This window comes from Oncorhynchus clarkii, chromosome 22 (assembly GCF_045791955.1).
Source record: "Oncorhynchus clarkii lewisi isolate Uvic-CL-2024 chromosome 22, UVic_Ocla_1.0, whole genome shotgun sequence".
NCBI lineage: Eukaryota > Metazoa > Chordata > Actinopteri > Salmoniformes > Salmonidae > Oncorhynchus > Oncorhynchus clarkii.
The window spans coordinates 11,941,461-11,967,738 of NC_092168.1; the positions used below are offsets into that span (position 1 = coordinate 11,941,461).

At 42.0% G+C, this 26,278-nt stretch overlaps 1 protein-coding gene across 2 annotated transcripts; it reads right to left on the reverse strand.

Moving 5' to 3' along the window:
* Positions 1-13: 13 nt before the first annotated feature.
* Positions 14-26,242, reverse strand: LOC139380375 (villin 1). Of its 2 annotated transcripts, none has more exons than XM_071122999.1 (20): positions 26,162-26,242; positions 13,092-13,200; positions 12,872-12,946; positions 12,583-12,779; positions 12,045-12,153; positions 8,914-9,024; positions 7,417-7,625; positions 7,144-7,222; positions 6,276-6,374; positions 5,587-5,740; positions 5,068-5,168; positions 4,800-4,937; positions 4,454-4,612; positions 4,132-4,311; positions 3,377-3,522; positions 3,059-3,203; positions 1,895-2,083; positions 1,635-1,703; positions 1,180-1,332; positions 14-1,043 (listed from the first exon to the last, which is right to left on the reverse strand). In XM_071122999.1, exons 2-20 carry the CDS (start codon positions 13,170-13,172, stop codon positions 930-932), a joined length of 2,508 nt encoding a protein of 835 aa, XP_070979100.1. In that variant the 5' UTR covers positions 13,173-13,200; positions 26,162-26,242; the 3' UTR covers positions 14-929. The 2 variants fall into 2 exon arrangements, with proteins under 2 accessions (XP_070979100.1, XP_070979101.1); XM_071123000.1 differs by lacking the exon at positions 26,162-26,242 and adding an exon at positions 21,064-21,116.
* Positions 26,243-26,278: the final 36 nt, after the last annotated feature.

Consider the following 26,278-nt stretch of genomic DNA (forward strand, 5'->3'; position numbering starts at 1 on the left):
TGAAAACACAAACTGGGGAATAGGATCTTTATTGACTGTCATTGTAGCATTGCAAATAAAGGATCTTCATAGAGATGTATTCATCTGCTTATCCAACATAGCAAAAAACAAAATACCCCAATAGATATCTCCATTTGACAGTCATAATTTCATTGATATGTTACACCTCAACATGTATATTATGAAACACAAAGTACCTACTAATAAACTAAGCCCTTGTGGTCCTCTGAAGATTGCAAATATATTTTTGCAGATATGTTTTCAATATTAAGGCTAATTGTGGACATAAAGTATAGAACCAACATCACATTCTACTTATTTTGAAATGCCTGACAGGCACATTACATATCCAGATATAATTCTGTGACATAAGTAGCAATTCAGGGGGAAAGTGCTGCAAATGAAGCCTATGCTAAATCTCCAATAATAGAATGTGTAGAATCCTTTCTATCAACTACAAATGTCATCTTCATAACTCGATTGCCTACATTTTAACAGCGACATTTCAGAAGCAAGAAAACAAATCATAGATCATTTGCAAGACTAAACCTAAAGGCGCTTTAATATGTTGTTTACAGTTATTTGAGATCGACCCACTCATTCACACACTCTCTTGGCTAAGAGTAGAAGTGCAAGGCTAGATGACAAAACACGAGGGGCCTCATTTTGAAAGCGCGAAAAAGTGTCAACCATGTCTGAAATACTCCATATACTTTTGTTTTAGTGGGGATCATTTAAAAAATCATGTCATGTCCACGCTAGAGTAATATTTCTGCAGGTCTAAGATGCACAAATAACAGTGCAGATTCAAGATGCAGAATTTCGAACGCTTGCATTCCAAACTTCTTTTGAAATATAGTTTGAGAAGATTTGACAACAGTGCCGTTATTACACACTGTCAAAATGAGGCCCACGGTGTAGATATACTCCTAGAATAGACCCTTCTCTTTCTTCATATTCTGCTGCTTCCAGTTGGGCATGGAGTAGAACTCTGCCCTGGACACACCCAGGATCAGAGCAAAGTCATCATTGGAAAGATGCTCCTGGAAAAGATAAAGGTATGGTATAGTACATGTTACAATAGATGAGTGAGAACGATAAGCATGCATTTAGCTGGCAGCTACTCTGAAATACAGACTGAAGAGAGACCAATCATGGAGTTCCAAGGGTGTAGTTTACCTCTTTCTTGGTGGGGTCAACCCCTTCGGGCAGGTCCTCTGTCTGGCAGTTCAACAGCTTGTCTGCAGGGAAGGTGGCCTGAACGGTAGGTTGCAACAGTGGTATTCCAGTGTTCTTGGAGTTATTCTGAGTGGAATTGGATGTGGTCCTCTCCTGTAGCCAAAAACAGACAAAGACCATTCCTTTAACCGTTGCAGAAAATCATATCTGACTGGTTTCTGTGACAATGCCATCATTTTTCCTAAATGGCTAGGCTAGGTTAAAACACCAGGTGAACTGGTGGCTAGACCTTTCGGCCACTCTGTTGGTGGACATTGTTTTCCGTGAGTAAGATTAACACTAACACTTAAATACATTTCCAGTTGCATACTGTAGATGCACTGCATTTGTAAAGAATGCTTACATGAGAAGTTTCGTGAATCAGATTATGTTAGTGCGCTTGAGAGTAGACTCACCACCGTGATCTGGATGATGTCAGTGGCATCTCCAAGCTCAGCCTTCAATTCTTGGTAGGACTTCCCTCCCTGTGGACATAATAATCAGCTTGTTTAAATCAATATTTTGTGCCCCGAGTAAACACATTTTGGTAACACTTGAAACCAACAGGTGTAATGCATTATGATGCAGTTATAATGCATTGTTAGACTTGTTAAAAGCACATGACCCTGCTACAATGTGTATTATTATCTCATAATTACTCATTCTTGCTACATACACTCCACATGTGTGGGTCCCAGGCGTGGAACCAGCCAGTGAAGGTGGGAGGCTCAAAGCCCTGTTTGATCATCACGATGGGGGTGTCTACATCCCGACCCCCTGGGTGGGACTTCAGGTATTCTTGTGCCGTGGGGACCACATTGTCCTTCTCAATTTGATTGGCTCCCTTGCCGATCCACAGGAACACCTGAGTAAGAAGAGGTCAAGGGTTTGTAAGGAAGGATGTCCTCTCAGGGCGGCTTGTGTTTTACAAGAACCAGACCTCCAGACCGTAGATTGATAGTGGCCACCAAAGGACAGTACACTAGTAGCCTGGAACCCAAACTGTAACCATGGGGAAACAGGGTAAATCAGTTTGGACTCCAGGCACAACCGATTGGCAAGTTGTACTGCAAATTGAGAAATCAGGTGACTAAACTGAATAAAAATAATAAGAAACTATACTATGAAACAAATATAAATGATGTAAAGAGTGATAGTAAAAATGCTTTGTAGCACTTTAAATGAAATGTTGGGCAGAAAGGCAAACTCAGCTCCATCATTCATTGAATCAGATGGCTCATTCATCACAAAACCCACTGATATTGCCAACTACTTTAAAATGTTTTTTTTCATTGGCAAGATTAGCAAACTTAGGCATGACATGCCAGCAACAAATGCTGATTCTACACTTTCAAGTATAACTGAACAAATTATGAAAGACAAGCATTGCAATTTTGAATTCTATTAAGTGAGTGCAGAAGAGGTCATTACATTATTTTTTTTGTCTATCAACATTAACAAGCCACCGGGATCTGACAACTTTGATAGAAAATTACTGAGGATGATAGCGGACAATAGGTACAGACACATGGCATACGCACACAAACGCTAGCACACTCACTCTACACACACGTTCATTGCAATATTGTTGTATGGTGGCATTATACATTTTCTATTGTAGATACGTAGTGGTGTAATGTTATATGATGTACTGTTTTATCTTTTGTTTAATTTGTGATGTAAATGCCTTAATGAAAGAGTGGAAGAGTACCTTGGAAGAGTACCTTGGAAGAGTACCTTGGAAGAGTACCTTGGAAGAGTACCTTGGAAGAGTACCTTGGCAGCAGCTAATGGAGATCCCTAATAAATACAAATAAATGCTAAAACGACAGGCCCTCACCATGTCCCATATGTCCAGCAACATGATGTCATCTTCGTCCAGGTCGTCCTGGTTGAAGTTGGTGATCTCCGTGGCCAGGAAGCGGCCTGTCTGATTGGAGCACTCGAAGAGACGTGGGGTGATATTTGTGTGCTCTTCCTGAAGCCTTGGCAGAGACCACAGACGGATCAGGAAGAAGGCATCAAAAAAGGGATGTAATTTTCAGTTGTAAACAATGTTTTTCTGAGTTCATTAATAAAACAAGTTAAAATCTGCTAACTGAATTCAGATGAACAGGGCCCTTAGGTAACTATAAAACCAAGGGATCAAGTGTAGTACCTCTTGCTGTCGGCATACTGGGACTTGCCTCCGAGATTGACCCAGAAGTGAGCCGGCTCCTGGCCCTCTGCAATGACCTGTTTTTCCCTCCTGGAGATGATGTCTGCCAGGGATTTGCCCATCTCTCGCTCATCGCCACTGCAGCCCTGCAAGGGATGAGAGTCATACCTGTCGCATAACTAGGTAAAGTACTGCCCTTGAACTCAGGGACATCAGACACCCATTATTTTAGAGGGGGCACGAAGTATGTGCAATTTTCAAACACCTGAATCATCCTTTTCCTTCAATCTAGAGCCATAATCGCCTAATTCTATGTAAAAATATGTATATACCTGTTAAATTCTTTATTAATCATGCACATTGATTATTTAGGATATTTTATGACTTAGGAGTTTAGTACAACTGCCACACTAGTATATAGTATCATAACCCAAGAACCTTTAGTACATTTAGTAATTTCTTGCTTATCTAAAAAAAAAAAACATTCCTTGTACTTTTTGGCTGGTCCAATCATTGTGCCCCTCCACCCAAATACCGCTGACAGATCTTTTTTAGAGATAATTATGATAACATTTGAGCTTAAAAATAAAGTTTCGGAATTAGCATCAGAATTTTTTTTTAAACTGGGCAAATCTGAGGGGGCACGTGCCATTGGGCATGACGCCACTGCTTGTACTCTCCTCATCAATGCTTAGCTGGAGACCTGTTACTCTGCTTAACCTGGATTACAAGGTTATGGCATTTTTGCTGCTTACCTTTCCGTACCACAGATAGCAGCAAGTGTCAGTACTGAGCACAAAGACATCGTTGGAGTTGAGGGACGAAGAGCGTGCCGGCACTTCAATGGCGCGGGTGTTGAACTCGTTGGTGCCGTGGATGTGGAAGAGACGAACTGCCGGCTGGACATGTTTAGAGTTGACTCTGGAGCTCCCCTCCTGCAAACCATGATTACAATCGAATGATTACATACAATCGTTATGAGATTCCAATGAGAATCTTTTAAGACGATAGATTTGAAACATTCCAAGAATTTCCTTGAAAAGTAATTGACAAAGGAACACATCTATGAGGGCTTACCTCATAGACCACCATCTTGCCCTTGAATATGGCCATGAGGTGGAGTGGTTCTTTCCCCATGGGCACTCGGACCTGAACTGGCTCCCCGTTGTACTGCCGGTCGATGTTCACGGCTTGGAAAGCAGAGGCAGCTAGCTCTCCCGTGGTCGCATGACGACCCTATATTGCACACATCAAACACATCCTAGTTATCTATCTGCATAGGTTGCAGAAAGCAAGCCAGAGACTAAGTCATGAAATTAAGCTCTTCTCGTATCAACATTTTCTGGTATTAACAAAAGCTTGATTGCCAAGCAGAAAAAGAGCTATGTCATACAGGGAATGGTGGCTAGCAGGGTGTTCTGACCTGCCACATGTATAGCATGTAGTGACTCCTGTTGCTGACTTCATATTTGTAGAGGATGAGATAGCAGTCGCCTCCATAGAAGTGGCCCAACCACTTCCTGTCCACAGGCACCAGCTCACTGTCCTCTAACCTCCACACCTGGTTGGAGGAAAATAGGACATATTGGTGTCCATTGGATGTATAGTTTAAAGGGGAGGATTATGAATCATTATTGTGTCAAAGCTAGTTATAACAGGATGTGACAGAAGAATTCTTGTTACCAACCAACCTCTGCTTCGCCTGTTCCGTCGTCCACCATTTTCTGCTGGGCAGCCAGGTCAGGCCTTGCATGCATGGAAGTTGCATCAAACTTGATCTGCTCAACCTTGGCTGCATTGTCAAGAAAACATTTTTTTTTACCAGTGAATACTGAGTGCTTAGTTTCATTAGTCAAGTTGAGAAATACAGTTGAAGTCAGAAGTTGGAGTCATTAAAACTCATTTTTCAACCACTCCACACATTTCTTGTTAACAAACTATAGTTTTGGCAAGTCGGTTAGAACATCTACTTTGTGCATGATACAAGTCATTTTTCCAAAAATTGTTTACAGACAGATTATTTCACTTATAATTCACTGTATCACAATTCCAGTGAGTCAGAAGTTTACATACACTAAGTTAACTGTGCCTTTAAACAGCTTGGAAAATTCCAGAAAATGATGTCATGGCTTAAGAAGATTCTGATAGGCTAATTGACATCATTTGAGTTTTACTGTGCATTGAGTGTATATCCAGTGTGACTTGCTCACCAATTTTCCCTGTGCTGCTTGTGGTGCCCATCCCCACAGTCTGACCCTTCACGGTCCACCTCTGGAAAAGCTGCTTGAATACGGCAGACTCAGCACCATCATTCACCATCTCGATGTAGGTGGAGATAGGGTAGCCCTTCGCCTTCTTGTATGCCTAGAATTCCAAGATTTTAGATGTTAAAATACAGATGTGGGATCTTAATTTGATCACTATTTTGTTGATGAAAATGTATCAACCCCTAAAATCATTGCATTCATTACAATCCACATAATAGTTCACATTTCTTGTTGCTGCAGGATTATTTTCCAAACTGGCTCAAATTAAAATTGTACATCTGTAGGGATCACATGGAATGTAATTCCTGTGCTTTGTTTATTTTTCCTTTTGCTAAGAACTTACCAAAGTATTCATAGATTAGAATGTTATAGATATATGGGTGTCAGAGAGAGTGGGTAAATCATTGAGTGGAGCTTAAGATCCAGGACCAGAATAAGTGTCTTAGGTGTTCAGCTGGTTTTCAGGGTTAACTTGTTTGGGTATTTGTTATATGGGATGTACAAACCGAGGGTGTCTGATATTTTAGGACCCCCTATAACAGTCAGTCTGAATTCCCCTAAAAAGCCTATAGGGGACAGCAAAGGGGTATCAAAACCATTGTGAAACTAATATGTGTCGAGGCGCGGCTCACTTCTGCTTTATCCAAAGACTCAGACCGCTCTGTCTTGGAAGCCTTTTTTCCTTTCCAGATAAAGATTCGTGTACCACCTTGATCCAACAGAAAGCAGTCCTGTGAAATTAGTAGATATAGATTAGATGTCTGGATGTATGAAATTACATTTATTTATACCTCTACTGCCCAGCAAAGAGGTTTACTGTTTTCCTGAGTGCCAGTACTGCATTATTCACTTCTGTACATAGGGACAATTATTATGTGGCATACCGAGAATGTCTGTAACAATCCCAACAGATTCATTTTCACTGCGCTAAAAATGAGAACCAATTACTATGAGAACCAGTTACTGTAATCCTCAATTTTCATGTGAGCCTCATTTCTCATGGTTTTAAACCACATCAGTGTTGGCTACTGAAATACTTAGACGCAGACAGACAGTGGATTTATTTTCTGTGTACCCCTTGTAATCTAGATGTATTAGTATTAGAAGTTTGGCTAATTTTGACTGTTGAGACCACATGCAAGCCCTCAAGGGGAAGCATGTTTATCTCTGTTCGGTGTCACAGGGCAGAAATAGTCTCTCTTTCAGTTCTCATTAAAACATCACAGAACTAGTGTAAAACTTACACATACTTATCTCTCTTAGCTTACACATTTCGCAGAAGGATCTTTATCATTATCCTTATCATCTTCTCATTCTTGTACGAACCTGATCATTTTATTAGGCTTAAGCTCAGTCAATATAATTTAATAGCACACGCCCAAATACTGTACTTTGAATTCTGGATACAATTTTGCTTGAGTAGACAAGTGGCAACAATGTGCACTTTAAACCCCTTCTCCTTTAACATGCCCCCTCCCCTTTCCCTGATTGGGGAATCACCTCGTGATTCAACAGGTCCTGAGTCAGAGGCTTCACTGCCACTTCCTGCACCACAAGGTTCCCCTGGGCATCTGAGATACTGCACAGAACAAACAGAATGTTACACATCATTTTTTTTAAATAATTCCGGAAGAAAAATGGCCCGCTCTCAGTAGCTAGTTCACATCTGCTACAGTACATGTCAATGACAGGTCACAAGAGCTTATCATGTCTATGACAGGTCATAAGGAGGTTATAGATATCCCTGAGGTCATGTCAGTGGTCAGCACTCACTGAAAGAGCTTCACGCTGGACTTCAGCTTTTGGTCGACGATGTCGTCAGGTGCGATGCATTCCCTGATGTCCCGTCTTGTCTCTCCTAGGTGCTGTTTCATCAGCTTCATGGCCTCCTCTGAAGACTTCTCGTCGTCCCCTTCCACCACGCTCACCTGTGCCCGTCCCCCTCTCTCCCTGTCACGGATGTCTTTGGCTAGAGTCATCCCCTGCAGAGAAAAACAAACGTGACAATATCCACCAATCATACCACCACCAGGGGACTAGGGCGCTCTGGAATGCTAGTTTTTAGCTGATGCGTTTATCCAAAGCACCTTGAGTGCAGGGGCAGTACTTTACAATCAAACCCACCACGCTCTACCTTATTGAGCCATTGGAACCACACTCCTTTCTTAGTTGTAACCGATGTGAAATGGTTAGCTAGTTAGCGGGGTGCGCGCTAATAGCATTTCAATCGGTGACGTCACTTGCTCTGAGACCTTGAAGTAGTGGTTCCCCTTGCTCTGCAAGGGCCGCGGCTTTTGTGGAGCGATGGGTAATGATGCTTCGTGGGTGACTGTTGTCTGTGTGCAGAGGGTCCCTGGTTCGAGCCCAAGGAGAGGGACGGAAGCTATACTGTTACATTAGTGCCGTGACCCGGATCACTGGTTGCTGCGGAAAAGGTGGTTGAGTGTAACCGATTTGAAATGGCTAGCTAGTTAGCGGTGGTGCGCGCTAATAGCGTTTCAATCGGTGACGTCACTTACTCTGAGACCTTGAAGTAGTGGTTCCCCTTGCTCTGCAAGGTCCGTGGCTTTTGTGGAGCGATGGGTAATGATGCTTCGTGGGTGACTGTTGTCTGTGTGCAGAGGGTCCCTGGTTCGAGCCCGGGTAGGGGCGAGGAGAGGGACGGAAGCTATACTGTTACACTTTCCATGCTGGAAGCGTTAGGTTTAGAGGCAGAGGTCTTCCTACATAGGGGCCTTGTTTGAATACTTTAAAAAATGCACCCGTCCTCACTTCTCTTCCTTATGGTTATTACTGACCTGACATGCTTGGAGGTGTGAAAGCAATGTGGTTGAACCCCTGCTTTCACTTATCTCTCATTCATGATGCACCAAAGTAAAAAGAAAGTACCACCGCTCCAGAGTTTCACTTCATTAAAACTTTGGGTGGTAAAATGGGGTGGCAGGTAGCCTAGTGGTTAGAGTGTTGGGCCTGTAACCAAAGGGTTGCTAGATTGAATTCCCGAGCTAACAAGGTAAAAATCTGTTGTTCTGCCCCTGAACAAGGCAGTTAACTCACGGTTCCTAGGCCGTTATTGTAAATAAGAATTTGTTCTTAACTGACTTGCCTGGTTAAATAAAAAAATCTTGAAGCACAGACAGGAACTAAACTCTGACAAGATCTGTCCATTTTGCTCGCAGCGTTTAGACAACGAAAATGTCACCCGAAAAGTTCTGTTAAAGTAGTATTGCGGTAGTATCTCTATGGCTGTGGTCGAAAATGTTTCATTACCTTGAGTTTTTCCATGCGGTTGCTCTTGGGTCCGTTCCACTGGATGATGAGGTTGCCCAGGTCCAGCAGGAACACATCCCCCTTGTTGAAGCTGCTCCAGCTCATGTCCACCTGTTCTCAAGGATGGATTGATGATGATGGAAAGGGGGATGATGGTGATGGAAAGGGGGATGGATGGTGATGGAAAGGGGGATTGATGTTGATGGAAAGGGGGATTGATGTTGATGGAAAGGGGGATTGATGATGATGGAAAGGGGGATTGATAGGGATGGAAAGGGGGATTGATAGGGATGGAAAGGGGGATTGATAGGGATGGAAAGGGGGATTGATAGGGATGGAAAGGGGGATTGATAGGGATGGAAAGGGGGATTGATAGGGATGGAAAGGGGGATTTATAGGGATGGAAAGGGGGATTGATGATGATGGAAAGGGGGATTGATAGGGATGGAAAGGGGGATTGATGATGATGGAAAGGGGGATTGATAGGGATGGAAAGGGGGATTGATGATGATGGAAAGGGGGATTGATGATGATGGAAAGGGGGATGATGGTGATGGAAAGGGGGATTGATGGTGATGGAAAGGGGGATGGATGGTGATGGAAAGGGGGATTGATAGGGATGGAAAGGGGGATTGATGATGATGGAAAGGGGGATGGATGGTGATGGAAAGGGGGATTGATGTTGATGGAAAGGGGGATTGATGTTGATGGAAAGGGGGATTGATAGGGATGGAAAGGGGGATTGATAGGGATGGAAAGGGGGATTTATAGGGATGGAAAGGGGGATTGATGATGATGGAAAGGGGGATTGATGATGATGGAAAGGGGGATGATGGTGATGGAAAGGGGGATTGATGGTGATGGAAAGGGGGATGGATGGTGATGGAAAGGGGGATTGATAGGGATGGAAAGGGGGATTGATGATGATGGAAAGGGGGATTGATGGTGATGGAAAGGGGGATTGATGATGATGGAAAGGGGGATGATGGTGATGGAAAGGGGGATTGATGGTGATGGAAAGGGGGATGGATGGTGATGGAAAGGGGGATGGATGGTGATGGAAAGGGGGATTGATGGTGATGGAAAGGGGGATTGATGTTGATGGAAAGGGGGATGATGGTGATGGAAAGGGGGATGGATGGTGATGGAAAGGGGGATTGATGGTGATGGAAAGGGGGATGGATGGTGATGGAAAGGGGGATTGATGGTGATGGAAAGGGGGATGGATGGTGATGGAAAGGGGGATTGATAGGGATGGAAAGGGGGATTGATGATGATGGAAAGGGGGATTGATGGTGATGGAAAGGGGGATTGATAGGGATGGAAAGGGGGATTGATGGTGATGGAAAGGGGGATGGATGGTGATGGAAAGGGGGATGGATGGTGATGGAAAGGGGGATTGATAGGGATGGAAAGGGGGATTTATAGGGATGGAAAGGGGGATTGATGATGATGGAAAGGGGATTGATAGGGATGGAAAGGGGGATTGATGATGATGGAAAGGGGGATTTATAGGGATGGAAAGGGGGATTGATGATGATGGAAAGGGGGATTGATAGGGATGGAAAGGGGGATTTATAGGGATGGAAAGGGGGATTTATAGGGATGGAAAGGGGGATTGATAGGGATGGAAAGGGGGATTTATAGGGATGGAAAGGGGGATTTATAGGGATGGAAAGGGGGATTTATAGGGATGGAAAGGGGGATTTATAGGGATGGAAAGGGGGATTTATAGGGATGGAAAGGGGGATTGATAGGGATGGAAAGGGGGATTGGTGATGATGGAAAGGGGGATTGATGTTGATGGAAAGGGGGATTGATAGGGATGGAAAGGGGGATTTATAGGGATGGAAAGGGGGATTTATAGGGATGGAAAGGGGGATTGATAGGGATGGAAAGGGGGATTGATGATGATGGAAAGGGGGATTGGTGATGATGGAGAGGGGGATTGATAGGGATGGAAAGGGGATTGATGATGATGGAAAGGGGGATTGATGGGGATGGAAAAGACACAGATGAATTCCATAATAATGTTGATTAAAAAATCTGATAAAAAATGAATATAAATGCTATAAGTAGGGAAATTGTTGGCTCACTGGGAATTGAATATCCAACTAGTCAGTGACAACTGTATGGAGTTTGGAGTTTGGGACAGTGACTTTGTGAGATTATTACAGTATTACAGACATTATGTCCTGGGATTTCCTATGATATTTTATGTAGAAACCTTATCTTCTAAAGACTCTTGTGTCGCACGTAAGCATCGTAGAATACCTGTGGGAGTCTCAGCTTTTTATAGATAGATTTTAATAGTTTGTAGCTCCAATGATTTGGACTCCACAGATGTTTCTGTAAAAAGACCTGGCACCGGGACCCTTGATTCACAAACACCACTCTAGCACAGCCCCCGTTAATCACACAGAATGGTTGGTATGTGTGGATGCAGATGAACTAGACTAATCCAATGGTACAACCCAGAAGTCTGTAGCTACATTTTTTTTGAAAAAGGGGTTAGAAGTCTAAAACGCACCGGCATTATGGGGTACTCGTTGGGTTAACAATATCTTCCTTATTCTACTCAGCTTTCACAATTAGTAGTATGTCTGAGTTGAACATTGAAGGTAGACTCAGCGATATGACATAGATGCAGAAAATAAACAGCATAATGGGTCAATTTCCGCAAACAACTAATAGGCTCAACTTCTCTGCTGTTTTTGTCCCGCTTGCATCTCGCTCATCTCAATATCTCAGGTGCTGCTTGTCGCAATGTCATTTGGCTGAGTCAACCTTTAACCTTGGAATTTTTGTAATGGATAAGGCACGTCAGTGTAATTTCTTGATAGGCTTTCTTGTGATTATGTCAGTGAGGAGCTACACGGTAGCCAGTGGCGCAGCAAATGTGACTAATAATTGATGCACTTGAACTTAAGTTCAATCCGCTGTACATGAAGTGTTTTGCATTTGTTCCGAGGCAGAAAAGGAAGTGACATGCACCGGCTGAGCTGTTTCTACTCAAGTTAAATTGAAGAAGAAAATATAGTAACTGAAGTAGACATCCTAGTCAGGGGCAGAGCAGAGGCTGTGAAGGCAGTATATTCCACAAGGGTCACTGTTGGCTTGAGCTTTCTCACCTCTCCAGCCACCACATGCTTTTTTCCCTTGACATGGAGCAGGCGACGGATGTTGTAGGTGTTGGTCTCCACCTGCTTCATCCCAGATGCCACGCCGCCCTTCTTGTAGCTGCAGAAAAACATGCACAATAAATTTTGTCAGATGGAACCATTTCTGTTGTTATTTGGCAATTACCAGGATTGTATTCATTAGCGCAAATTTCAAAAATGTGTTTTTCTTATTGGACATCTTCAGGTAGATCCCTTCCCGTTTCAGCCTGTTTGTCTCTACTCGTTTCCTAGTGAATACACCTCTGATGCTTCTGAAAACCATTACATGTTAGGTACGTCACCACAAGGTTAAGCCAACATGGTGGCTTATTTGAGTGATGAGTTGGAGGAACTTAAGTTGCTTGTCTCTAGTGTAAATAGTGACGTTGCATTGGATACACGTGAGCTGCTGCTAATTTGTCTGTGTTCAATGGGAATCATTGTATCAGAGTTGTTCCTTTTCTTTCCATGCAGTAGGCAGGTGTAGGGTGTGGACTACGTAGCTCACATGATGCCCTGTTTGAAGTATCCACGGAAGGTGTCGCTCTCATAGCCCTGCGCCTCGCGGTGCTGCACAGCCACACCCCCCAGGTGCTCGTCCATCATGGTGGTGTAGATGGCTGCCGCCCCCTGCTCGTCGTTGGAGGTGTCCTTTCCGAGCCAAAAGTGGATGTCGTAGGTGAATGAGCTGTTCATCTTATTGGTCTACGAGATCAGACAGAGAGAGACATGATGTTACTGGGATGTCACTGTATGTATTATTTTGGGTGCATCATAACGTTGCATTGATTACTTACGTATAGAATGATATAGCTGTCTCCTTCATAGAAATTTCCATATGCTTTAGAAGGGAAAGGCACCATCTCCAAGGCCTGACCAATTGGAAAATTGGAACCAGTTCAATTGCATTTCATTTCATTGTGTGAAAAAGTTTGATAATGAACCTAAATTGTTATTTACATGTTCGGCATATTCATTATGTAGTGATGACAAAGGAAATATGTGCTGTTCTCTCACCTCTATCCTCCATATCTGCAGCCCTGGCGTGGTTTTATTGAGGACTTTTGCAACTTGGGTTTTGACCTCGATCTGTGGCATGGTGCCAGATTCAGCTTGGAGAAGATACCTAGAGGGAAGGGGGGGTGGGGGTGTGTGAGTGAGTTAGTGGTTGTTCACTATTTATTAATGAAGCTAACCTATTCATATTCTGTTGTTTACATGTTCAATAGTATTCCAGACAATGATTCAAAGGGCTTGAAATACCGAAAAACATCATCAAAACAGACACAAACTCTATAATCTGTACTGTTGCCTAGTGTTATCTTGCTCTGCTACCTCACATGACTGGCTAAGGGGAGGAGTTGATCCATAAGTCAATGAGTTGATCATTGGCAGAGTCAATGATGTGACAGGGGTGAAAGTAGATTCAATGTATTCCTTGTACTGGATGCCCTTTGTGTGCACACGCTTGTGTGTGGGCCTAATCAGAGCCCCACCTGTTTTGAGCCCCACATTTTTTTTAAAATAAATAAATAAATGTATTTTTTTCTTTTGGGGGTGGCTTGTCTGTTTTTCAGTCATTATTTTGGCATTAATACATATCTCATATTAGTTTGCAAACAATGTATAAAAAAGTATATATATAATTCAGTTAATAAAGCTGCATACAAACATGGTCTCTTTTTTGTTTTCTTGAGTAAGGCAGCTCCAAAATGCAGGTGTTTCAGCCTAGCTCAGTGCTTTCTGTGGTGGGGCGATCCAGCAGAAAATATGAGCATTGCGCCTTGATTGGCTCAGTTTTCTGTCACTCATGGAGACAGTATGTCATCACCAAGTTTAAGTCCTTAGTAAGGGTAGACATCCAGAATTTCAGCCCTTTGGGTCCTGCCATAGAGTTATATTACAAGTGCCCTTTCAAGAAGGCTCAAGGTCATTGGCCACAGATAAAATGATGTCAAATCACGTTATATGCACAGTAGCTTTGATTGGACTGATCATGTCAATATCTTACTTTCAAAGTCTTAGCTAGCAAGCTAGCAGTTATCATGATGAATCAAGTCGACAATCTACAGGCAACTCATTTTTAATCCTTGTCATATAAAGATTAATAATGAAGAGAAATTATAGATAAAACGTATCGGTGCTCATCGGTCATTGAACATAAACATTACACAACAAGCTGGAAATCGCAAATTCAACAATGAGTCTTTTGGAAGGAATCAGTGGCTAACCTCAAGCATTGCAAAGCAATCACTAATGTTAGCCTGCTATTCAGTGGAGTGGCTGTGTGTTTTTTTCTCAGAGTTCCCACGATAAATCCAGAGTATGCCGGACTAATGACAAAGTTTCATGACAAAATTTGCCCACAAAGAACTGCCGCGAGTCCAAAAATGTCTTGTATGCTGCTGCATAAACAATGTAATATGCCAGGGAGACATGTATACTGTAGCTAAGAAAGTAATACTAAGTGTATGTTATGTAATACGCTGTTAGTAGCTCATGTGCCTCAACCTAATCATTTGGTCTACTTTCACCAACACGGTTTTGTAAACACATAGTTCGTGGCCGTGTGCTTGTTTGCCAACTTTTTTTTGTACAGCTTTGACAGTGCCACTGATAGTAGTGGTGGCACTTGGCTTGCACGTGAAAATTCAGCACACGCAACATTCTATAATAGAATTGTGTTATTTGACGTCTATTTTCACCTCTTAATTTCACCTACTGTTCTAACTTGGTGGTGCACATGTACTGTAGCCTATAACCTGTTTTAGAGAAATGTAATCGTTGAATGTTGTAAGAGCTTTCATTGTCTGTTTATATGCCCCCTTTATTTATCCTATGGTTCTGACTTGTTGTACAGGGAGTACACTGTAAGAACTGCTGCCCATGTTCTGAATTCTGTCGCTGTACATTTCAAAAGTGCTGAACAAACAGTTATATTGACGACGTTCGTCATTGCTCGCTCATTAATGTCTTAATCGAAATTACGGATGGCCTCTTATCCGCTTGTCGTCCCCTTATGCCATATTTTGTACATCGCAATCATCAGTAGAAATCACATTTGTTCAAGCAAGTCAGCCATATCAGCTTAGATTCTTTTAAAGGCAATAAATGAGGCTGAATTAACTGTTTCGCTGCCAGACAAGGCTCCGTTGAAAGCCAGGTGTAGCAGTCGTAAGGTGTTGGGACTGCTGTTGGGTCAGCTTTATGTAGGCCCTAACAGTTTGTGGGCACTGTTTGTCACTGTTATAGTGCAATTAATGTATTGTTTAGTGTTGGGTTATCATAGAATTCCATACAGAATCCCCATTGATTCAATAGGATCTCTGTGGGCCAAGCCGTAAAGATTTCTCATTTAACTATTAAAATGTTTGACCTTTTACTGTGGCATAAACACAACCAGTCTTGATGTTGTCATCTGATTGTCAAACAATCACTTCAAAGAGCTCCTTCACTAGGCCTAACCCTAACCCTAACCCCTAACCCTAACCCCTAACCCTAACCCTTCACTAGGCCAACCGCACATGTTCATCCACTCGCAACATATTTCCAGACTCCAAACAGTGGTGAATGGAAAAAGACATCTGTTACACAAAACACCAAAAAGTGTAACGGCATTTGGCAATTGCCATTAGGCCAGAATTTATACAGTACGTCTACTGCTGTCTGCCACTCATCTCTCCATGCCTTGGCAAAGTGTGAGTGTTCTCGTAGAACCACATCACATTTTGGAGCATAAGCTATACTACACGTTTTCAATCCCATTTGCTCATTTTTCATGCGGCAATGATACATAATAGTGTAATAGCCTACAGTTTTCTTGGCATTTTGCTTTAATTATTTTGTTTTAATCATGTTTTACCGGTATGCCATACCCCCACTATTTATTTTGCCGGCACGCCGTACCAGACCGTACTGCCTTACTTTCACTCCTGGATGTGACCTCAGTAGAGTATTTCCTATCTCAGGTCAAAGAATGGTAACGGGAGTATACTGCTCAAGAGTGTCTAAGTCTGTGCTCATTGTACTACACAAAAGGAACAACATATTTTGAAGCCACCATTGCAGGGGGAGCGTAAACAGCTGCCACAAAGCAGGAAGTGAAAGTCTCAGTACCTCCCAATTGTTACCACAGTCTTAAACACAGCAGTCTCCAATTTTGTGAATGTCAAAACATATGGTGCCTTACTACAGTGTCTACAGTTATATTGCTATATTGGTATATATTGACAGATAGCTGAATGTCAACTTTTGCATCATGGTCTCATGCCTTATTTGTATCGAGGACCTGCCAGAATTATGAATAGATATGTCTAACGTGTGCTTAATTTCGTGGTCCATTCCATTGTACAGCATGCTGTAAATACAGGGATTGACACATTTATGGCTTGTCATTTAGTTGGTACATTTGGCTGCTGAGGCGAAGCCAATTTTTTATGATAATGCTAATATAATTTCTCGATCAATCTAAGGGAGACATAGAGAACTGTGGTCTTGTCAAGGCGTTAAACCTTTAGGACTGGTTTCTCGGACACAGAGTAGGCTACTCTTATTCAAATGTCCACTGTGAAAAGGCTTCAATTGAATATCAAGTAGCGATAGTCCCCAACAACATATAGGAGCAAAACATCCACTAAACAGAACTATTTCTCCCGATTAATAGAATCTTCATTTAGAGAATGAGAGGGCCGGCTGGAACAGCATACTGTGTGGCTGACTGGCTGGCAGGCTGGCTAGTTGGCTGGCTGCTGATAGACCATGGAAGACCAGTTCAGTTTATGAGCAGTGGACCATAAAGTAATATTGTGCTGTGTTTGCACTCTGTCTGTTTCTTGTAACCACAGACTCGTCTCCATATGGCTTCTAAACCAAACAGCAGCCATCGCTGAAACAGACTAGCAGGCCTATTACATTGTGCCCTTTGTATCCTGAGTGTTTTGTCAACCAATCAAATGACCCACCCCAACACCCTGGGTAGATTCAATAATAAATATAAGGCTCATAACTACAAAGACCCATGATTCACAGCTTCATCAACTCGTTACTGTGTAGTTGCTCCATGCTGGTTTCAAATCAAATCAAACGTTATTTGTCACATGTCTACCCAGTGCAGACCTTACAGGGAATTGCTTACTTATAAGCCCTTAACCAACAGTGCAGTTCAAGAAGAGTTAAGACATTTTTTACCAAATAAACGAAAGTAAAAAATAATAAAAAGTAACACGATAAAATAACAATAACGAGGCTATACACAGGGAGTACCGGTACAGAGTCAATGTGCGGGGCTACAGGTTAGTCGAGGTCATTTGTACATGTAGGTTTGTGTGTGTATATTGTTTGAATGTGTATCACTGCTAAACCTATAGCTTATCTTTCCTTTCTGTTCCATGCAGTGTATGTATGTCCTCAAAAACACTCTCTCTGATTTGCACATCCCAGCCAAATTCATGATATTGAAAACTATTTGATTTTCGTTTCTGTATGTTGTCAAATGGAATAAAACCAAGTGAGTGATTGTTCACAAGATGCTCATTTCAAATTGACGATAAGTCAGACTGTTGCGCTCATAATGAGCCTTTCTACTTGTAGAGTAACCACAGTATAAATGCGTGTTTGCTTATCATAAAACAATAACTTTGAGTCAACTTATCAGCACCATTTTTCCTCCCATAACTGCTGTTCAGAGGTCTGTTGAGTAATACAATAATGATTCATCACAACGACACTTATCTTGCCTGTGTCATGATTGGATAATAGGGCGGAAAATATTTTTAGTATATCAGATTGTACGGGCAATTCTCACATAGGATCATCAATGGGAGGAAGGATGTTTAACATGGTGTTTAAATATGTATCACATGCAATTTCTTTGAAAATCATGATGAAATGGGCCTTTTCTAGACCTTATACATGCCTCCTGTAAAACCATATGATCTGTGAACCGTACATGATACAGACAACACCTCGGTGTAATTATCCTCCTTATAGTGTTCTCTCAAATATGGAGTATGTCTAGATTCTGTAAAACAAATTTCACATTCATTTATTCAACCTTAACAATATGAATATTAATATACTACTCTTTGATTTTGCTTATTTTTAGACATATTGTTACTGACAATATACACATTATCAGACACATTTTCAGACAAATAAATGTTTCTTCTATAATCAATATGAATACGTTTGCAGTCAAAAAATGATATGATAGCTATATATCTGATACGTGTTGAGGCCATTTTCCCTAGCTAACCTCCCAAGGTTCCACAATGACCAAGACATCATTTCTCCTTAAATGTCCACCTCAACACAGAGCTCATTCCAGATAAACACCCATTTGCTCATTCCACATGAACTCCCATTTGCTACATCACAGATTTGAAAAACACACAGAAACGGTTTGTTAGCTTGGTACGTTGTACAAAGGATTCACCGGATGTGAAGGGACCAGGAGTGGAGTGGAGAGGAGAGGGTGAGATGTGTCACTACCTGCCCATCTCACCAACCTGTTTATAGCACCTGAACTTTGTCTCTCTCTCTCTCTCTAACATCTCTCTCTAACGCACACACACACACATGCACGCACACACACGCACACTTTTGATTGTCGATTACTTTAGTGACCATATATGGCAAACAGAGGTGATATGCATACAGGTGTGTGTGCCTTCTCTTATCTAGTTACGAGCGACCTTGTTCCTAGACCCCACAATGTGTACCATGTAAAAAGACCCATGAGCACTAACATGTGAAGTTTATAGGAGCATATCAACTTTGGTGTAAAATGAAGGCTAAGAGTCTATAATTTTGAGTAATTAAGGTATATACATTTTTTCAACCATTTTCCACCCTGAAAATTAGGAATAAGCAAATGCTTAGATTTCTGGTCAAATATGGGAAAGGGGTCTTACAATACATCTAACATAAAAAGTCTTAAAAGGGATTAGAAATACACTATATGACCAAAAGTATGTGGACACCTGTTCGTCAAACATCTCATTCCAAAATCATGGGCATTAATATGGAGTTGGTCCGTCCCTTTGCTGCTATAACAGCCTCCACTCTTCTGGGAAGGCTTTCCACTAGATGTTGCAATATTGTTGTGGAGACTTGCTTCCATTCAGCCACAAGAGCATTAGTGAGGTCGGGTGCTGATGTTGGGCGATTAGGGCTGGCTCGCAGTCTGCGTTACAATTCATCCCAAAGGGATTTGATGGGGTTGAGGTCAGGGCTCTGCACAGGCCAGTCAAGTTCTTCCACACCGATCTTGACAAACCATTTCTGTATGGACCTCGCTTTGTGCATGGGGGCATTGTCATGCTGAAACAGGAAATAGCCTTCCCCAAACTATTGCCACAAAGTTGGAAGTGCAGAATCGTTTAGAATGTCATTGTATGCTGTAGCGTTAAGATTTCCCTTCACTGGAACTACGGGCCCAGACCATTATTCCTCATCCACCAAACTTTACAGTTGGCACAATGCTTTGGGGCAGGTAGCTTTCTCCTGGCATCCTCCAAACGCAGATTAATCCTTCAGACTGCCAGATGGTGAAGTGTGATTCACCACTCCAGAGAACGCGTTTCCACTGCTCCAGAGTCCAATGGTGGTGAGCTTCACACCACTCCAGCTGACGCTTGGCATTGCGCATGGTGATTTTAGGCTTGTGTGCGGCTGAAAACACATTTCATGAAGCTCCTGCTGAACCATTATTGTGCTGACGTTGCTTCCAGGGGCAGTTTGGAACTCGGTAGTGAGTGTTTCAGCACTCAGCGGTCCCATTCTGTGAGCTTGTGTGGCCTACCACTTCGCAGCTGAGCCGTTGTCGCTCCTAGACGTTTCCACTTCACAATAACAACACTTACAGTTGACCGGGGCAGCTCTAGCAGGGTATAAATTTGACAAATTTGTTGGAAAGGTGCATCCTATGACGGTGGAATGTTGAAAGTCAATGAGCTCTTCAGTAAGGCCATTCTACTGCCGATGTTCGTCTATGGAGATTTCATGGTCTGTTGTGCTCGATTTTAAACACCAGTCAGCAACGGGTGTGGCTGAAATAGCCAAATCTACTAATTTAAATGGGTGTCCACATACATTTATATATATAGTGTACATCAAAACACAATACTGTTGTAATAAGACCCTTGCCAACTAATATCAACATTTGCCTTCTGTAAGGATAGGAAATATTGCCTAGCGTCAAGCCAATGTTTAGAGACATTTTCTTTATCCCCGTGCTACTGGCGACTATTTTTGGCCGCTCATACAGGTGTAATAAAGGCCCATATACATCATTGTTGTTGTTGTTGTTGATTTTTGTAAAATTGTATTTTGTCATTTCTTTATTCTGATTTATCTGGGGGAGCTGCAGCTCCCTCAGCACCACTACTTCCCACCGCTATGAATTCTCACATAGGAACTTCATTGGGAGGAAGCATCACACATTTTGCATTGAAAATCATGATGACATTTTTTAGACCGATACATGCCTCCTGTAAAACCCTATTGATCTGTCAACCATACAGACAACATCTTGATGTCATTATACTCTTTAGAGTGTTCTCTCAAATATGGAGTATGTCTAGATTCTGTAATGCAAATTTCAGATTCATTAAATTAAGGAGTATAAATGACATTTAAAATATTAATATCTCAAAACTACCCTTTTTGATTTGGCTTATTTTAGACATATTGTTGTAACAATATACTGTTCAAACAAATCCCATTTCCATTCAAATAAATGATTTTCCTATAACCAATATCAATACATTTGCAGGCAGACATTTTTACTACTTTAGCTGATATCTACATCTGATAGGTCAATTTTCCCTGGCTAACCTCCCATGGTTCCACAGCGACCAAGACATAATTTGTCCTTAATTGTCCACATCAATAGAGCTCATGCCGCATAAATGCCCATTTTCTACATGACGTCTTTGCGAAAACACACAGAAACCGACTGTTAGCTTGTTACTTTGTACAAAGGACTCACCTGATGTGGAGGGAACAGGAGTGGAGAGGAGAGGGCGAGATGTGTCAGGATCTAGCAGGCAGCAGCAGACTACCTGTACATCTCACCATGCGATTTAACAGCACCTGAACTTTGCGCTCTCTCTCCCTCTCTCCCTCCCTCCATATATGGGAAGAGAGAGGTGATATGCATACAGGTGTGTGCCTTCTCTTATCTAGTGACGAGCGACCTTGTTCCTAGACCCCACAATGTTTATGGGCATTTACATGTAAAAAGCTCATAGGAGCACAACAAATAGAGCACAAAAACTTTACCAAAAAGCCACATATCTTTAAGATATTTTCCATTTCTCTCCCTCATTTTACTGATAACAATTTGTTTTGTAATTTATTAATGGATTAAAACATTTAATTCTGTTACCAAACCGGTAACAGAATGACAGAAAAATGAGGAACAGAATAGCAGCATGAATTAGCTACAATGAAAATTCATAGTAGTCACAAACCACAGTTGGGTCTAGTGCTACTGTCCTCCTTTCCACTGGCTACTGTTCCACTGTTCAGCTCATAACTGTTATGTTCAGCTCATAACTGTTATGTTCAGCTCATTACAGTTTCCTTTCTGTCATCTGGTGGTCAAAGAAAGTGTGAAAACAGTCTGGACAACCCCTCCTTCTGTCTCTCTGCCTCTCTTCTCTCTCTCTCTCTCCAGTTAATGTCACCTCTCCCGGCTCTTACTGACACCTACCCACGAGCCCCCTCTCTTTCCTTGTACTGTAACCAGCCCTCTCACCCACTGAGCACCGACCGACACCGGACGTCAATGGATGTTGAAAAGTGGTTGACATTTTGTCAAGTAGAGTAGAAGTCAGTACAGTACAGTACAGAACAGAACACTAGAGTAAAGTTTAGTGCAGTACAGTCAGGTAAGAACACTGACCCCTCTCACCGAAGCCACTAAGTTCAAGGCCGACCCGTGGTACTGCAGGTATTCTTTGCAGAAAACAGGATTCCCCATTATAGTGACTTGGAAAATGTCGATCTTTGTGTAAAAAATATATGTATATTTAGAAGACAATCAAGGAACCAATAATTGCTTCTATTACAGCAGATGTATGTTCCCGAACTGATTATTTTAAAATCGCACACAGAAGAAGTTAGGATAGTTTAGTTGCTAATGGCAGCCTGCAGTACTCTGGTCGGCCTTCAACTTTAGATATTCAATGAGAAGGGGCAGCACTGAGATAGCTTCTTGAAGTAGCTCAAGCTGTGCATGTTATGTATCCATGAAACACCACCTTAACTGACATCCTTGGCTTCAAATGCTCTATTGAATCTTCACATAGGAATGAAGGATGTTACGTGATCGATGGCTTTGTCCATTCATTAATCAGTCATTGAGTACCTTAGAACACACTAGAGTAGAGTACAGTATAATTTACTGTATTGTACTGTACTATACTGTACTGTACTGGACTCCACTCTACTGTGCTGTACTGGGATGTCCAAACTTGTGAAACATAGTCTATGATTGGTAGAGATTTGGTCTGGACTAAACCAAATGTGGTCTTGTTGGGGGCAGAGCTCATTAGAATAATAGCCAGTGTGTAGAATCATACCCAAACATGCAAAGGAGGATATTAAAGTTTTCTACCTTTGTGTACCTACTCAGGATACATAACCATGAAGAGAATTATGCATTTCTGTATAGTACAATTCGGGGACCCATGATGTCAGTCTGTACCAATTAGAATTTAAACATCTTTTTTTTTTACTCAAGGTGTTATATCATAGCTGACACCCCATTCTTAATTCAAAGTAGATATAACAGAGTTAAAAAAAAACGTGGTCACAAAAACTGAGGGAGATTTTACCTACAATCTGTTACCAAGATTTACTCCTGCACAGTTCTTCGAACAAAATGTGTTTTTGTAAAATTTTCAGTGGAAATTGTTAAAAGTGGGAAATAGAGTTGGTTTGTTTAACTTTGCAATCAATGTTTTTTGTTTGGTGTACTTTCAAAGTGAAAAACTGGAGTCTCATTGTCATTCTGTTTCTGTGGAATTGTCCTTAGTCTATAGATGTCTTATTGTGTTTGGCCTCCTCATGTTCACTTGTTGTCACGCCCTGACCGTAGAGATCCCTTTTATGTCTCTATTTTGATCTGGTCACGGTGTGAGTTGGGGTGGGCATTCTATGTTTTCTATTTCTTTGTGGTTGGCCGGGTATGGTTCTCAATCAGGGACAGCTGTCTATCGTTGTCTCTGATTGGGAACCATACTTAGGTACCCTTTTCCCCACCTGTGTTTGTGGGAGGTTGACTTTGTTTAGAGCACTTTGCTTGTGAGCTTCACGGTTTGTTTTTTTAGTGTTTATAGTTTTGTTTGGCGTCATTTGGATTAATAAAGAAAATGTACGCTCACCACGCTGTACCTTGGTCTGCTCCTTCCAACAGCCGTGACACTTGTGGTACTTCCTTTCCCTCCTGCCCTTGTTGTGTGTTTGGAGAATATACATTTAGCCTAACACTTCATTTTATGGTACAGACAATTACCAGGTATTTACAGTGCACTCTGAAAGTTTTAAGACCCCTTGACTTTTTTCACATTTTGTTATGTTACAGCCTTATTCTAATATTGATAAAATTGTTTCCCCCCATCAATCTACACACAATACCCCATAATGACAAAGCAAAAACAGGGTTGTAGAAATGTTAGCAAATTTATTGAAAATAACAAACTTAAATATTATATCTACATATGTATTCAGATCCTTTACTCAGTACTTTGTTGAAGCACCTTTGGCAGCAATTAAAGCCTTGAGTCTTCTTGGGTATGACACTACGTATTTGGGGAGTTTCTCCCATTATTCTCTGCAGATCATCTCCAGCTCTGTCAGGTTGGATGGGGAGAGTCCCTGCACAGCTATTTTCAGGTCTCTCCAGAGATGTTCGATCGGGTTCAAGTCCGGGCTCTGGCTGGGCCACTCAAGGACATTCAGAGACTTGTCCCTAAGCCACTCCTGCCTTGTCTTGGCTCTGTGCTTAGGGTTGTTGTCCTGTAGGAAGGTGAACCTTCGCCCCAGGCTGAGGTCCTGAGCGCTCTGTAACAGGTTTTCATAAAGGATCCCTCTGTACTTTGCTCCGTTCATCTTTCCCTCGATCCTGACTAGTCTCCCTGCCTCTGAAAACATCCTCACAGCATGATGCTGCCACCACCATGCTTCACCGTAGGGATGGTGCCAGGTTTCCTCCAGACATGACTCTTTGCATTCAGGCCAAAGAGTTCAATCTCGGTTTCATCAGACCAGAGAATCTTGAATCTTGCCTTTCCAAATCATGTCCAATCAATTTAATTTAGTACAGGGGGACTTCAATCAAGTTCTCAAGGATGATCAATTGAAACAGGATGCACCTGAGCTCTATTTCAAGTCTCATAGCAAAGGGTCTGAATAATGTAAATAAGGTATTTCTGTTTTTAAAAATAATAATAATCTAAAAACCTGTTTCGCTTTGTCATTATGGGGTATTGTGTGTAGATTGATGAGGATTTTTATTTATTTAATGCATTTTAGAATAAGGCTGTAATTCAACAAAATGTGGAAAAGGGGTCTGAATACTTTCCGAATGCACTGTATATGGAAATTATTGTTAATTTCACTGTAAGGTCTTGTGTTGAATTCTTTGAAGAAAGTACTAGATGTGCATATTTTTAGAACACAATTGCATGGTGAATACCACAGAGAGCTAGATGTAATTGTGTTTGAGTGGGCTTTGGTCATCAATTACTTTCAAACTGAACCTGATAAGTTAAGTTTCTATTCGGTAACAATGAAGTTGCATGGTGGTTTTGTTTTTTTGTCAGTAGTGGTTGTTTCTATGTAGTAGGGGTCTCTCTGTGGATTTAGACAGTAAAGGGAAGCAAAATACATATGATCCTGTATGTGCCATTTTTATCCTCTTTTGGTAACTTGTATTATGGTTGTCTATAGGTTGTAGTATGTGTTCTCTTTCCTCTGTTGGTTTTATGTAGGTTGTAGTTGTGCCACATTGTACTGGTTTAACCTCAGCCAGAGCTCTCTGGATAATAGTCTGGAGATTAAAAGCTCCCTGATTTTCAGATTAAGTGAATTCTACCAACACTCAAGCCAAACTCTTGGAATGCACAAGTGATTAACTCTCACAGTTCCTCACAGCTTTGAAATGACCTGTAATTGCACGCACACACACAGTTTGAACTACAGCTGAACCAGATATCGAATGCAGGCCATTACTGAAGCCTTCTCTTTATCATGGAGGCCCCTTCCCTGAGCCACCCACTCTCTTCTCTAATGTCCTGCCTCCTCGTTCACTGGCCTCTTTGTCTATCCACTGTCCAGAGGATCGGACCACTATGGCCTCACTTGGTGATATTTGGACCACCACGTCACATGACGAATGGGTGGGCTCTTCAGAGACCTTCAGAGTGCTTCACCAAGCTAAACGGACCATTCAAATTTGGCGAATGCTAAGTGGGAGATGTGTTGGTACAGTAGGGAGCTGTTTGTTCCACTAATGGTTCAGACTTTTGTTCCCTTGAAGTCATGCAGCAACTCAACATAAAGAGCCCCGAGAAACCTTGCTGGTTAGAGAGGAGAGACGTCATTGGAAAATTCAGAGCAAGGCAGGTTACCGAAAGACCTCTATGGACAAACAGTAAAGACACAACACATAAACAATGCAAGCAGGGCCATACGTACTATGCGTATCCCCTCATCTTTATAATGACCTGTAATTGCATACACGTACACACACCCACACAGTAGGCTCATACAGATACACAACATAGAAACAATGCAAGCAGGGCCACACAAACAGTGCACACATGCACACAGGCTTCCAGAAACCGACACACTTATGCATTCACGCAAACGCACACACGTACACCTGCTCACTCCTGACAACTCTGAAACCATTGTCAGCCCTAAGGAAGGGTTTTACACCAGCTCTCGCTCAGCTGGCTCACTAAACAACCCTCTCACGAAATCAAAGCCTGTTCACACCTGCGCCATGCACCACAACCCCCTACAAACACAAGAAAACAAAACAACGAACATTCACCCATCAAAAAAAAAAAAACTACCTCAGTCAGGTGAAGGGCGTGAGTCTCCTTGACAGAGTCAGTGCATCAGGGTTTCTCACACTCTCTCTCACTCTTCCACCTGCTGCTTGTGCCGGTGAACTTCAGCCCCTTCTGTAC